General features: G+C 32.6%; 2 protein-coding genes across 6 annotated transcripts in view; one reads left to right on the plus strand and one right to left on the minus strand.

Annotated features, from left to right (window-relative positions):
* The window catches only part of LOC138306001 (cyclin-dependent kinase 4 inhibitor B-like), a 637,657-nt gene that overhangs the window by 342,502 nt on the left and 279,462 nt on the right, over positions 1-15,693 (plus strand). The gene's annotated exons all lie outside the window — the stretch shown is intronic.
* Positions 1-15,693, minus strand: part of LOC138305998 (uncharacterized) — a 343,209-nt gene that overhangs the window by 248,592 nt on the left and 78,924 nt on the right. For both annotated transcript variants that reach the window (XM_069246307.1, XM_069246306.1), the window contains exons 4-5: positions 15,492-15,569; positions 11,070-11,147 (exon numbers count right to left, since the gene is read on the minus strand). In XM_069246307.1, coding sequence (XP_069102408.1) covers positions 11,070-11,147; positions 15,492-15,569 — 156 coding nt within the window. The remainder of the gene's footprint in view (positions 1-11,069; positions 11,148-15,491; positions 15,570-15,693) is intronic.

The raw sequence follows: 15,693 nt of genomic DNA on the forward strand, positions 1-15,693 counted from the left end.
GTCCGCGCAAACGCGTTTCACGGGGGATAATAACATGACGTGATGTAGACAATACTCAATATGATTTGGAGTTTCTTCTTGTTGAATATTTTATTTATTGTTACTGGTATACCTTAACCATTTAGTAGAAAAAAGTGATAACGGTATTGTGTAAATCTTAATTTTATATTTAAACACATATTATAAAGGGTACTGTGCTGAGTTTTTTCGCAATGGTAACAAATGAAAAAAAGTATGTGGATGTTGTAAGTTAATAAAGTAGTCGTTGTTAGAAAGCATGCATACAATGACTTTAATATAAAGATTGATCAAAATGCTGTTTTCGTTAACTGATAGGTGGATGCAGCAAATGCATTAAGGAATGATAAAGGGAATGGCTTAGATCAAGTCTGACATGCAATAAGTGTTTAACTTTCGCATGCTTCTACCGACCGTCATCGTTTTTGTTTAAATACCGTAATTTCACAATGACTATTAGATCATTCACCTATCTAGCGTGGCCATATATGTTGAAAATTTTGATTATTTGAATGGTAACTTTAACTTGATTTACCTGAAAGCATGGTAATAGTTTGTCTGTTTGCATAAGTCGGTTATTTCTATTATTATCAAGGAGGGATATCACTTTTAGTCGTTTTACGGCCACTCAGTAGTGAGCAAAATATTTTGCATGAAGATACTGTAGGATCAGCTGCATATTGTATGCTATTCAGAATTTCCGATTTTTTCTGCGCTCGTGGTAATTTTATGGGTCAAAGGTCAAAGGGTTAAAGTTCACAGTTTCATTGTTTAAGGCCTAATTAACTAGATATTAGAACAGAGATAATATTTAAAACAGTTTTTGTATGTAAATATTGGGTTTATGGAGTTCAGTTGAGAAAACTGATGAAGAATTTAAAAAGTAGGTCACAATGACCTAATTAAGTATTTGTTCCATTTTAACCTCAAAAACTTTAATATTTTTTGGTGAAAACTAAGATTTGTCAACGATTTTATAACTCGAGATTGATGTTTAATAATGCATGTGTATCTTGGCATAGACTGCATAAGATGATTATATCCTAGGATCACTTTCGCTAGGTCTCGTGCATAAATAAGGTCATATTCAATAAATGGTATAATCTATCCACTAAACATACGCTGTTTTCTCATATTTAAAGCGGGTTTCTAAATTATTAAGGCTTGTTTTATGGGCTTATTGCCAGCAACGCCTTCACTGAAAGTAGGATGTTCTAACTGCTACCCTATTACATGATTGGAAAAATGTTTGCTGATATATTCTAGCTTGTTGTATATTTGATTATTATTATTATTTTAACCATACCTAGCAATATATAACAATAATACATTTGTCATCTTTGACATGAAAATCATATTTGCGTAAAATGCGATGCGTTCTTCAGAAAACGAATTGTAAAGAATATATTTGAAAATTATTTTTTTATAGGACTGAATTCATATGTATGTGATACATGTATTTAAAAAATACAAAATAGAAATTAGAACTATCGTTTACCTTTGCTAGGAGCGTTTTTTGCATATTATGGCTTTCATGAAAAAATCAAGTATCTACTCTTAAAACATTTAATCATCACAATCAGCAAATGGTTGGCTTATTAATGTTACATAGTGTACATGTGCGTACATGTTGGTATGAAATGAGAGACGTAAGGTGCGATAACAGAGTTATCGTTCCTTCGATACGAATGTTAAGGATGTACTCCTCTGAGGTCAAAATTTTCTGGTATTAAACTTTTTTTCTCGTGTAGATTTTTGGAAATAAGAGTTTATGCCATAAAAGAAAATGGTTTTTGAGCTATTGTCACTCAAAGATACCTAGTTGACAAAAATTTGGATTTTATAGGGATTTTGCCGTTTTGACCATATATACAAGAGATTAAAGCCATAATTTCTTAATAAGGTACTTGATATGTATGGATGTTTGTAGAATTTATTTTCCAGTATTCTTCTTTAAAAATATACCAGTTTTAATTAATAAGACTAATAATATTTTCTCAGAATAACAACATATGCTACCCCTACCCCTTAATTTTTAGCTACAAAATGCACCATTTTCTGTCGTTTTTGCCAAATTTAACCCATTATAGAAAAAGTCCTGGTATTAAACTTTTGTTAATATTTTGGATATCAACAGGGAAAGGGTTGTTATTTCTAAATCAGTCAGAAAAATGGGGGTCCGTGGGCTTACTTTTTTGCTTCATTTGAATATTTGTTATTTTTCAGTATTTTAGAGAAATAAATTAAAGTGCTCAAATTACCATTATATAAAAAAAATAAAATGACAAAAGTGTATCATTTCACCACATTAATGCTCAATATTTTAATTACCACGAACCCAGTAAAGATTTACAGCAAATATTAGCTTGATGCAGCTGAAAAAATACTTGCGCAATGATGGTTTAGGATAAAACAATTTCAGTTAAAAATGGTAAAACTGTGGCTCTACTCAAAGTAAAAAAACACAATTTCAAAATGGCCGCCAAATGGGTCATTTCGTAAAATCCCCATATCAAAAATCTACTAAAGATAGAAATGTATATTTTTTTTTTGACAAAATTTGCAACTAGCAACTTGCTACAGATATTGATAAATTTTATTTGAAAATCTCATAACTTCTTTGATCTATGTCGAAGCGAGGTTTCAACGGGACTGAAACCTCAGAAGAATACATCCATAACACGACAACCTTTAGCTATCAACCTGCTTATAACCGCGATTTGGGTAATAAGAAAAGTGGAGCATCAAATTTAATGAAATGTTGGACTTAACCTAAACCAGGCGTGATCTATCTTCTGAGATACTTGTTGGCTGTGCGAAAATTCATTTAACGGAGAAAGTTTTAGTCAAACATGCAAATATCGACATTTTCATCGATAGTTTCTGCGAACAAACGCTCAAACTTGACAAAACGAAATTCTACAAATTAAAAGTTTGAGTAATTCTGAACAAAATGGTATTTGTGGTTTTTGAAAATGCTATAAAGAACGACCACAGAACGATCTTGGAAATCGGTGGTATTTCGCAGGTTCTCAGTAAATTTCCATGACAGACGAGATTTTTCGGGACTTGGGCTATTTTAACCGATTGATCGACGAGTGGACCATTCACAAATGGGTCGTATTTATGAACAAATTCAGTTTATTTTATGAAATAATTACTTGAATTTATAAACGTTTAATAAGTCTTGCAATCATATCCAAATATGTATCGAGGATTGCGTGAATATCAGGTAAATAGGCCTTATTGTGCATTTTACATGTTATGTCACGATCGATGGATGTTATTATTATTCGTTATATCATATTTGAGGTTGCTGTTGTCTATCATAATTGTTTTTCATAGGCCTACTGCAGTACCGCGTCTGATCATGACAGCGACTGAATCATGAGTTAGGCTACTACTGTCAATATGGATTAAGAACAACTCGTAAACTGACAGTCTGTTGTACAGACTCTGAAACGAATGCCGTTTGAATGTGTTCTCCTAATATATTTCTTGATTATAAATAATTTAATTACTACCTACTGCTAGTATAGCTAAATTAAACCCGTCAGATGACACATAATTTGTTGTCAACTGTTTTCGTCTGCAGTCTAAAAATAGCACCGAGCATACCGTGGTGAAATCAATGGGAAAGTGACACGTCCATGCGACAATATCAGGCAAGAGATAACGGTAAACCAAATATCAAGAACATAGGCCTATAAAGTGACAACTGAAGACGAAAAACCTGAAAAAGCTGGAAGTTTAACAATTGATATGAACAACATTATCAGATATGCAATGAAGTTTTACATATCACGTACCGTACACAATGGACATTGCCTATAGCTGTAGTTACACTGTATACTGGAACTTAGGGGAAGGGGGCCATAGTAGAGCAGGATTTTAAAATCAAATTCTTAAAAATGTCTAAAAAAATATTGCTGGAGTAGCCAAATTTATCTGTCGATCCGCGAACTAAATAGGCTATAAGTGACAACTAAAGAAGACAAACTGAAATATCCGTAAGCTTGCCAATGGATATGATCAACATCATATTAACTTCAGTATAACACGTACCCTACATGTATGAAAATTGCCTTGTAAGTTACTGTACACTTAGAGGGACTGGATGGGGGCAAAGTTAGCAACAGTTTTTTTTTTAAATTAATTGTACTGAATGTCAAATACTCAACAGCCTCTTCAGTTTCAAGCATTTCAGAATTCGCGAAACCAACCAACTTTTTAATAGTTTTTTTATTTTAAAAACTCATTATAAAAATGTTCTCTAATTTGTCTAAAAAGGCGCGTGCAGTATATAATGTAGTAGGTTTGTGATATCATCCTCTGGGGCGGGAACACTTTCAATTTCTATAAACAATTTCCGTCATTCTAGTGAATTGTAGTACTGAATTTGCAGATCTCAAAGCATTCATTTTATCTTCATCTAACATATAACATGCAGCCTGCAGGGCTGCTAGGCTACTGTTAGTATCGACCCCCGAACATGAGAGCTGTAATAATAAGGCTTAATAATACTAAAAAACAAAAGTATCAAAGTGTCAAAATAGTTCATTTCTGTTCCTTATGTACCAAGGATTTAGTTAATTAATTTCCATAGCCTACAGCTGTAACAGGTAATCAAAGGATTTACAATAATATAATTATGTGTTTCGAATGTACACAGGATGTACAAAAGAGGTCCTATAGAAAAAAAATCACTAACCAACAGTCAGCGCTTGGAAGTGGTCTTATAAATGTCATGTTCCAGAGGAGAAAGAACAAAATTAGAAAGATGGACACCTGGCCGTGCTCACCTCAGATTTTTTTCAGTAGCATTATAATTAAACATTATGCAATCTTGATTAACAAATTACAGGTGTATATTGACAATGTCTGCTGTGGTCTGATGCATGTATTCAATTAAATACTTCATTCTTTCACATAATTTTTTACTGGGATTGAATAAAGGGAGGTATTTTGCGTATTTGTTCATTTGCTAGTTATATTTTCTTGCAAAATGCTAAATATACTTAAAAAATAGCCAAAATATAAAAATGTATGTAATGGTGATCTTTGAATGATTTCTTGTTTATATATTCCAAAAAATGCTTTCTCATAAAAAGGGACTAAAATTTCCGTCATGGAATGAAAGTTTACTTTTTTGGTTTCCATTAGTTTAACGTCCTATGAACAGCCAGGTTCGTGTATGGATGTGACGTTTCTTGCCGGAATGCCGGAATATTTGGAGAAAAACCACCGACCAGTGTATAGAACTGGTCAGAATCGTTATGGAATGAAAGTATACTTTTTTGGTTTCCATTAGTTGAACGTCCTATGAACAGCCAGGGTCGTGTATGGATGTGAGGTTTCTTGTCGGAATGCCGGAATATTCGGAGAAAAACCACCGACCAGCGTATAGAACTGGTCAGAATCAGTATTAATTGCAGGGTTATTGAAAGAAATGATAGAAGAAAACCGGAGAACCTGGAGAAAAAACACTTACCACTATTAGTACCAGGAATCTACATCACATGGGATTCAAAGTTGTAACCCAAAGGTAGAGGGCTGGTGCTAAATATGTCGAGCTTAACCACTCGGCAACCACATCCCCAAACAAGCATGCATCTCCATCTTTTTTAACCTTCTTAAAAACTCAAACTAGTGCGTGACCAATACTGATGAAAGGACGGCAAAAAATAATCATAAATTTGAAACTAAAGTGATTATGAAGTCATTTTGCAGGGGAAATGTTATGCAATAATTGTGTGTTTGGCTTAATTGCGTTGAAAACTACTTAAAAGTATCATTAGGTCATCTGAGATCTCTTTAATCATCACATTTCGTCAGTCTTCATGTACCATGCTTCATCCGTCAGCCTTTCGTAATTTTTTTATTTAAACGACTTCTTCTCCATAACCAAAATTCCTAGGAAAAGCTCTAGCTCCTCGCATTGTAATTCTAGCATGCAGAGATAATGAGCTATCAAGTTTGTTCCAATAAGTTACTTTGACCTTCATTTGAGGTCAGATATGTCAAATAGATGAAAACAGTTCAGCAACTTCTTGTCAATAATGAAAAGGCCTCGAAAACTGACTTTGGGCATTTAAATGAAACATAAAATTTGTTTAAGACCTATATATTAATTTTAAAGATGCTCCACCGCTGACAAATGGTATTTTTTCACTATCAAAAACAGGAGCAGACGATTTATTATTTTTCTTCAATTACAAAAGTTACTTAGTTTACACCATTACCACCATTGAAAAGTTGGAGCTTCTAATTTTACTTTAAGTTAAAAATATGAAAAATAATTAATTGCATCCCGAAAAAATTCCGTGTCACTATATCCTATATGGAATGAAAAACTAATTGCGCATGCACCAATGGGGAAATGAATTATTTTACATTATTTTTGTGTTAATTAGATATATATATATATATATATATATACGATTAAACACCAATAGGAGTATCTTTAACAGAAATCAATTGAAATGTTTTCACAATATGCACGATTTCTGACACATACATTGTATATGCACTGTACAGTAGGTTAAACAATATACATGTATATTGCACCTCATGATGGTCCAAAATGCAATTTACTTGTGTTGAGTATAGTTAAACAGATGATGATTATTGATAAAATAAAATGGAGAATTAAAGATACTTTTATCACAGGTAAGAAAGCTATCAAAATCTTTAGAATTTTCAGAAAACAAAGGAATACTAAGATTATCAGACTGCATTTCAAATTTTACTTAATATTTCAACATAGGATATTTTAATTTTTTAGTCATTTAAATGCATGTATACTATATAAATCATGTTAAATCGTAGTTTTAAGGCGTGATGTGACCCAATGGTTCCTCTATTTACTGTATAGGCAATATCACAAAGCATTAGAGCAGACTAGTGCAAGTCTTGCATAACAGACTGCTCTATGATCCCGCTGTCGAACATTTTGAGTAACTGAGAGCTAAACAATGTGAATTATTTTTTCTTCGGGTATACACTTGTCAACTGTCAAAACAATATAATTGAATATAGACTCAATTAACTTTTAAAATATCGTCTTCAATTTAGACGAAAGCCTACTTGCGTTGACTATAAAAGTCTACTTAGATGATTTAGAAGGAGTCATCTAATGACTTCAACTGGCTTATATACGATGAATTTACTATATTCACTTCTGATTTGTACCTGATCATTTTTGTTCAAACCCTCAAAATACTCCACAGTTCGGTTTTCGCTTAATATCGGGCGTCTAAAAGAAATAACAAGTCAAAATGTCGCCGTGTATGTCAATCGAAGTACACTTGTCCGCCATGTATGTTTACGTTATAGATGACGGGCCTTTCTCACTTGACAACCGTCGCTAAGGTGGGCGTGGTTTACGTCTATCTGGCGACTTGTCAATTAGTTGACACCAGTTTTACCTGGACTGAAGTAAGTGCCGATTTATCATGGTGGGATTCGCAGTTATCAACTATTCAATGTAAAATATCGTAAGACATTCGTTTTAATGACAAACTTTCATGGATTCTTTAAAAATGTATTCCTTCCGTTATTTGGTATATAATGAGTATTACTTCAACATGGCGAAACCATTCCGGAAATAGCCATCATGAATACCATAGGTCTTAATTAGGAATGTGACACGGCTATGACCAAGGGTTAATTTGTTTATGACAAAGGTGGATCTATAATTATTAATGTACATGTATTTGAAGAACAATATGTGATAAAAATGAATCTAATCCAGCAACGACGCTTATTAGCATATAAAAGATGATTAGTGCTACGTATATATAAATGCCTTCCTCGTCGATCTTACTTGAAACCGGATTGACATTGTTCCCTTCTATTAAACAATTATCTGAATCTAAAATGGTAATCAATGGTTATGTTAGTAATTCATACGTGGTGGTATTAGCTGGTATTAATATAGTATTTTTAAACGTGCGCTGTTTGGGTTATTACAACTTGACTTTTGATATCGATTTCCACAAGAGACCAAACTAATGTACATGCTCCTGGCATTTACTTCACACCAATCAAACTTGATATAAAACCCTAAAATCTTGATAATAAGCCGCGGCTTATAATTTTTTTTAGTAGGAAATCCCAGGTTTATATTCAAGACCGGCCTATTTTCGGTCTTATTTTCGACATGAGATAATCTGTAAGGCATGATAGGCCTACTTACGGGATCGGCTTTCTTTCGAAACCTTTTATTGGCGTTCAAATTAAAACAAACAACATAAAAATAACAATACATGAACCAATTATACATTTACAGAATGAATTTACTGTCAAAAATTTATGTTGTTCTTTTTTTCTCCTAAACAAATCGTTAGGTCATTATGTAACACTCTCGATGTTTGACACTGTCATTTATTTCAAATACATGCATGTACAAAATAACACAACACTACAGAACATTATGACGATTTTACATTGTTCACACTGCAGAAAATTGCGGCTTATTTTTGAGATAATTGTCCTGCAAGGAATCGCAAGGAATCCAAGGCTTACTAGAGCAGCCTATTTTCGAAGCCGGCATATTTTCAAGATACATTTGACTGTAAGAAATCGAAGGCTTACTTTAAAGACCAGCCTATTTTGGATTCAGGCTTAATATCGATATTATATAGTATTATAAATATGCATTTCTGGGTAACTCAAATACAAGTAACGGTAATAAGTGATCTCTTGCGTGAGTTTAAGAAAACATTACCAATATCCTGCAACTGCCCAACATACTGACGGATAATAGCTGCCGGGTAAACTCTTGCTTTATCCGTAAATACGAATTGCTTTATCCGGCAATACGATCACGTGAATTTGTTCCACATCTGACGGAATATTTTCTTATTTGACCACGAAATTTAACCTTAGTTAAACGACATTCTGTCCCACTAAAAGGTGATGTCACATTCACTTGAATGACGTCCTTTTTGCGATATCTGAAATCTCGTATGGCGGTGTCATCTTTTCTTGACTCATGGCAATGTCATGTATTAAAAAGTAAATCTTTAATGAGTAATTATTGTTTTTTTTTAGTATTTTCATATGGTTTCAGTGATATTGCACAATAAATATAATGACTGATACTTTTTGCGAATGCGCTAACATATTTGCCATGGTTTAGTGAATGAATCTTTTCCTCTGCGTCAAAGAAGTGTCTCGTTTTGAGGGAAACCAAGTAAATAACTGACAATTTGCTTTCGTTTTCATAAAAGGCTGCAGGGTAAACAGAATACACGGTTAGTAAATTACAACACAAGTTTTACTTTGATTTTATTTTATTTTGATGCCCGATATGGAAAGCCGAAATGACTCGGCTTTCCCAAGTCTCGCAACAAAATAAACCTTGTATTGTAAGATACCAACCATGCATTCTCTATCTATTTTATATTAGAAGGCAGATGCAGCTTTTTTGGTAATGCCATGACAATGATAATGAATTGAAACATGCGTGATAAATTATATTTTCTATGTATCTAGCGACAAAAATAAAGTATAGTGACTGTTTAAAAATCGCCTGCGTTACTCAATTGTTCAGAGTTATTGATCCTGTGGAAGAAAATTGAACATAATTATTCATGTATCAAGGCAATTGTCACCTGATCACACCCATGCATACAGCATGTGCATTGCTGCATTAAAATCACAACATACGTATGAAAGTTTAATACATGTGATTAAAACGGATTGGATTATCATTTTTGTTTCATCTATACCTTATGTTCGATACTTTCAAAGGTATTTTCTTCATACAGTTTTGTGATCATAATGAATTCAAGCATTTTTTAATTATAAAAATAATCACATAATTATTATTTTCGTAGAATTACATTCTTGAAGATCCCTACTTCTTAATGTTTGCAAGGTTTAAATACACTCTTGTCACAAGAAACGTAATTATAGTAAAACTTAAGGCTTGATCTAGCAACTAAGGTTTCAGGAGGCAAAATGCATTAATGTCGGCCACTATGACCGATTCTCATTTTTTAAGTATCAGTGTAAAATCTACAGAATTGTTTTTTGTCATCATCCTTAATGAATATAACGCACTCTCCCAAAACAAGCACCTCGCACAATACACACGCAACACACCGCATACATGGGAGGCCGTCCTTACATGACCATAGCTGTTAATAGGACGTTAATTAATCAAACATCTTCATCACTTAAGACCCAAAAATGAAACAAATGAATTGCGTGATGAATTAATAATGTTATTATTATGCTTTTTGAGATATATGTGATAAATGTTAATGGCTATGATATATATATATTTATATCTTTGATGTATTGAATATTCAGATGATTGTATGGCCTCATGAAATCAACTACAATATTTATCATTGCTTTCCTTATGCATCGATGACCAAAGCACGGCGTAACAACGAATCAATGTGCTCATTTTGTTATCTTGAATGCAACTCGATGTATCTAATAGTTAATCGTAGTTTGCACAGAATGAAAAGAAAACAATACAAGTACAAATAATAGATGTATTTGTGCATAAAATATAATGTATACATTTTTACACCTTTGCATATTTATGCTGCGTGGTTATTTGTATGATGAAGGTCTGATTCATCTTGGTGTGCTACATTCAAATGAACTCTCAGAAATTATTTGTATGTTTTATAGTTAGAATTGACCATGAAAAGTATTTACAAAATATAATGTACATGTAACAAAACCGTCGAATGAAAAGTAAGTTGTCACTATCTAGCCTTTAGTATACCGGTACAGGTAAATCCCCTTAGGCGCCTCATGATCAGTCCCATGTTGTGAAAACATTGTTGCCGGTTTGCCCAAGTTAATTTTTCAAAGAAAGGTAAAGTAACATTTCCTAGACAGTTCCAGTTTTCAGAGTATACAGGTTCCGGATTATGCAGGTTTTGGGTACTATAGTTTGTTAAGAAATTTGCCGGGACCAAAGACATTAATCGATATAGACAAGTTTCCGGTTTATACAGGGTTCGGTTTAGTCAAGTTATACTGTAATTTAAAATTAAGTTGAATAAATTTAAAATAAAACTTACCCAATCTGGATTTGCTCCGTGTTCCAGTAGCACTTTAACGATATTCACATTACCCGTGGTTACTGCTCTTATCAAGACCTACAATTATAATGATGTTATATCCTCAAATGTAATGTAATTTAGTAAACATTTAATTGTTCAAATCTATATATAATACTACACAACAGTTAGCATATAATCGTAAACATTGTTTCGTGCATGTAATTACACATAGAAATCGCTTTATACGATACAAAAACTCTTAATATTATCAAGGTACTGTAATGTATATTTTTTATAGCAATTAATTTTATTTTTGAGAAGTGACGATCAATTTTATTTTTATAATATAAGCCACTCCATCAATGTATCATACAAACAATCAGCTAATCAATGCTTCACGATTCCAACGAGTTATTGTTAACAAGGTCCAACTATAAGCTAATACAAAATTATGTATTTGCATTTTTCAACAGCTATAGTGTCGCGCCAAAGCTGTCAATCGCACCGTAAACATACACCAATCTGAAATATCTAATGGCGTCAAACATCCTCTCAGAACCAAGGTAAATTTAAAAGTATTTAATTATAAATTAGGTTTAAGCTCAAAACTGAAGTTTGATGAGGCAAATTCATAGGTGTCGGTCATTCTGATTAATTATCAAGTATCGTGTAAATTCTAAAGAAATTTCTTTGTCATTCGTTCATCTTATCCAAACTGTATGGCATCTAAATTTGAAGACTTGTTATTGGGGGTTGACTGAATGAGGAAATGCGGAAATAGTATCATCGGTGGAATCTCAGAATACGATATGGATGTAAATATCTAAGCCACTATCAAGACGAATGGCTGATAACCACAATTAATTGTAGTCGCTTTCCTGCTAAAAGATCAGGGTAATGATGATCTCAACTGTCGAGTGATACAGGAAGTTTTCCTGATTGTTTGTGCTGAGAAAGTAAAATAGTCTGAGAAATGTTATAGAACGTATATATAGAACGAAACAATACTATGATAATCCTAGATACCATTATTATATATTTTAACAGAATATACCACCCACCTCTTTAATTCAAATTACATATACCTACACATATACACTTGATTTGCATATCTCAGAAAATAACGTTATGGTAATGCTAAATGTTTTATAAAATAAAAAAAAAATACCTAAAACACGTATAATAAATTTCATATCGAACAACCACTCGTTGTGTAACTGCTATCTGTTTCAACCACATTTAATATAAAAGTGCTAGATAGACTGAATCGATCAACTTCAAAACCATGGAAATGGCTGAGCTCGGAATGCTGTATGACTGTAACTTTTAAGCCACTCTCAGGTGCATGAACTCAATCCAAAAACAAAACCTGATAATCAAAAGCTTGTAAATCGATTTTCTGTCACTATATCAGAGTTACGATGATCTTAATAATTGGAGAGCATCGTTAAAGATATCAAATGTTTATCATAAACAAAGTTGCAACAGGCTAGTAGAAACTTAAACCTATAAGTCATACTGACTTATATACTGTTATAACAATGGTATACTTTAAAACTCTTCAAATTTACATGTATGCAGCTGCAAATAAGAAATAACAAACTTTTACCCAAAAATGGTATAAAAGCTGTTTAGATGGGGACTTCCTTACCAATTCATACGATACCAAATTTAGTACAGTCGAGATCCTGGTAATAAATTAAGGTTCTCTTGATCTCAATTGGAGGTAATAGTGGGAAGTACAAATGTATCATGATTGTATGCACAAACTATTTTCTAGACCAGTTCGTATTTTTATAGAACGCGTAAACATAAGATAAACAACTATTATAATAATCACATATTATACAAATATTTCATGGGTAACTATGCTCTAGTTCATGATATTTAACCCGAGGTGATGGTAATCAACAAATATTATATTGCACGAGGCCAAAGGCAGCGTGCAAAATGGTATGTGTTGATTACAATCACCAAGGGGTAAATATGAACTAGAGTAGAGTAATCCACGAAATATTTGTTTTATTACATAATCAATTAATCACATTTTTTCAGTTGATTTTTAATTAATTCCAAAATACAAATAACACTTTCAACTACCGTACCGTATGGGAAATCTTCAAATCATATAGAAGATTGGAGTATAGTCCACGTACTTTATGGCGTAACTCCACTTTCCATGTCGCATTGCATTCTTTTAGATTATTAGACCTGTATGCAGCCTTTTAATTCAATACATTCGTCGTGTTCGTCCTCTACTTGATAAAACCAACTGTCAAGAACAGAGAGTAACGTCTATGGCGTGCATGATCCGGGATCTATAAAGCTAGAGCTAAAACTAAGCGTGAACCTTTGTGACGTCATAGTAACGAAATTCACTGTTACGCGCGATTCCTCGATTTTTTTTAACTAAACTAGACAACAACGGCGAGGTGTTCCAAAACCTTGCAGTATAACATCTCGAACCATGCAATATAACGTTCCAATGGTCGTGTGCAATATAACTTCGAACTGTGCAATATATCAAGGTTTTATTGAACGGTCGGAATAATATCTGAAAATATTATATTTCCTCATATATGAATTGGTGTAAAGAAGTTATGTAAAAAAACGTTATAAAAAAACTTCAGATTTTTATAGATAAAGTATCTACAGAGCAAGCTGTATATTCGGACACCAGGCAATGGACATATATAGTTCAGTTTGTTTTGTTCATAAATCGATATTACGTAATACCTTAAAATATTAAAATTGTTTCGTGTTTATGATACTGTCACAATGAAACAATAAACGATAACTCATTCGACGATATATCACCATGATATATCACCCATATCTTGTTCATTCTTGGTTATGTCTTTCTAGATGTACATAATAAATATTAATGGTTTCAAAATATGTATTATATAAGATCCACAAAACAATTATACGACATGTTCACATGAGAGTGTAGGGAGGGATATTCCATCCACATAGGTGACACCAATGTTACCTGAACGGTAGTAAGTGCCGATGACAAATCATTAAATGACCACATGTAGGTAACCAGAGTATATCAACTATCATCTGATATGAAATTGCAGAGGCTGTTTCTTTGTATTGATTAAGGATAGTTATGTTACCATATATCCTGTAATTCATGTGAACTTAATAGGTAGTAGTTATAGATTATCAATTAATAAAAAAGGACTCATAGCTGAGCACGAATATGTTTCCTCAGAAACTGATCGTCTTCCAATTACACACCCAAATAGAACAAAATGTATCATTGAAAAAGACATGACCAATTAATAAATCATTCATGATATGAACTGTTCATATTTTGTTAAAATCTGGAATATGTTGTAGTTAGTGCTAATAATTCTGATTTGAAAAAAAATGTATACATAAAGTCACAATGTAGCGTGTCTTTGTAAAGGTTAACAATTATTATAAAACACAACACAAAAAACAGTTAGCTTCTCCCAAACACTTTCACGGCTCTTTTATATATAAAGAATATTCATTTTAATCCAATAGAATGTATGCAGCTTACGAGTTACATGTATGCATGCAATCCAATAAGGAATTTTTCCTCATTTATTTAATAAATTGGATAGCCAAAATTAATCGTTTAAGTATATATAGGTATGTTTGATGCATTCAATACTTTTCCATATAGAATATGCCAATAATGATATACTATTATAAACACTGATGCCTAATGCCTGCGAATGCTGTATTTGTCGTTTAAAAGGTTAGTTTAAAGTGGATATGCATACACTCTAGTATATCATAACATTTTTTTTGAAAAAAGAAACCATATGCAAAGGCTATATTCTACCTGCTTAGTGTCATTACCAAACTTACATTGATGTTTGTTATTTCGTTATGCATTCTTAAGTTTGATACTATGCGATAATCTTACACAGTTTTTTTCACTGAGGATTGCGGATTTCAGATCCAGTTTGTGTGCGTATCCGTTTCGTGACCAAAGCGTGAGTATATAATTATATGTTTAGATGAGACAATTGAACTCTCATATTTGGAACTTGTTTGACTATCTTTCTTTGTTGATACACCTTGTTTTTGTGTTTCAGAAATAAACTGAATTATATTATGTGTTGATATGTGTCAAATAGCAATTGAATGTTCCATGTGTTAGGTGTCGATCTCATACGTTGTGTACACTATCCTATGCATCAAACAAATGACCAGGCAGCAAAAATACACTATAATATGATAGGGAATAACAAAAATGATTTTTAATCGTTTCGAAGACAAAACGTAGAATGTTAGCTCCATTATTTAATTATAATGCGTGGTCATCTGTATGATGGATGTGACAGAATACCAGAATACACGTGTTATAAGTCATCGATTAATCGATATATAAACCTTGTCATCCAACCTGAAGTAGCTGTTTAGAAATAAAATACACAAGTTTAAGATATAACGTACCTGATTTGGATCTGCTCCCTGTTGCAGTAACAATTTAATGATATCTAACTTCTCTATAATTACTGCGTCTTCCAAGGCCTGAAATTAAAACAATGTGGCAATGTGATAATAATGCTTTAGTGGTATGTTATTGTCATTGTTTTTTCTATTTTTTATTTTTTCCCAATTTTATTATAGGCATACATTATTGTATGATAAGTAA

This window comes from Argopecten irradians, chromosome 13, assembly GCF_041381155.1.
Source record: "Argopecten irradians isolate NY chromosome 13, Ai_NY, whole genome shotgun sequence".
Taxonomy (NCBI): Eukaryota; Metazoa; Mollusca; class Bivalvia; order Pectinida; family Pectinidae; genus Argopecten; species Argopecten irradians.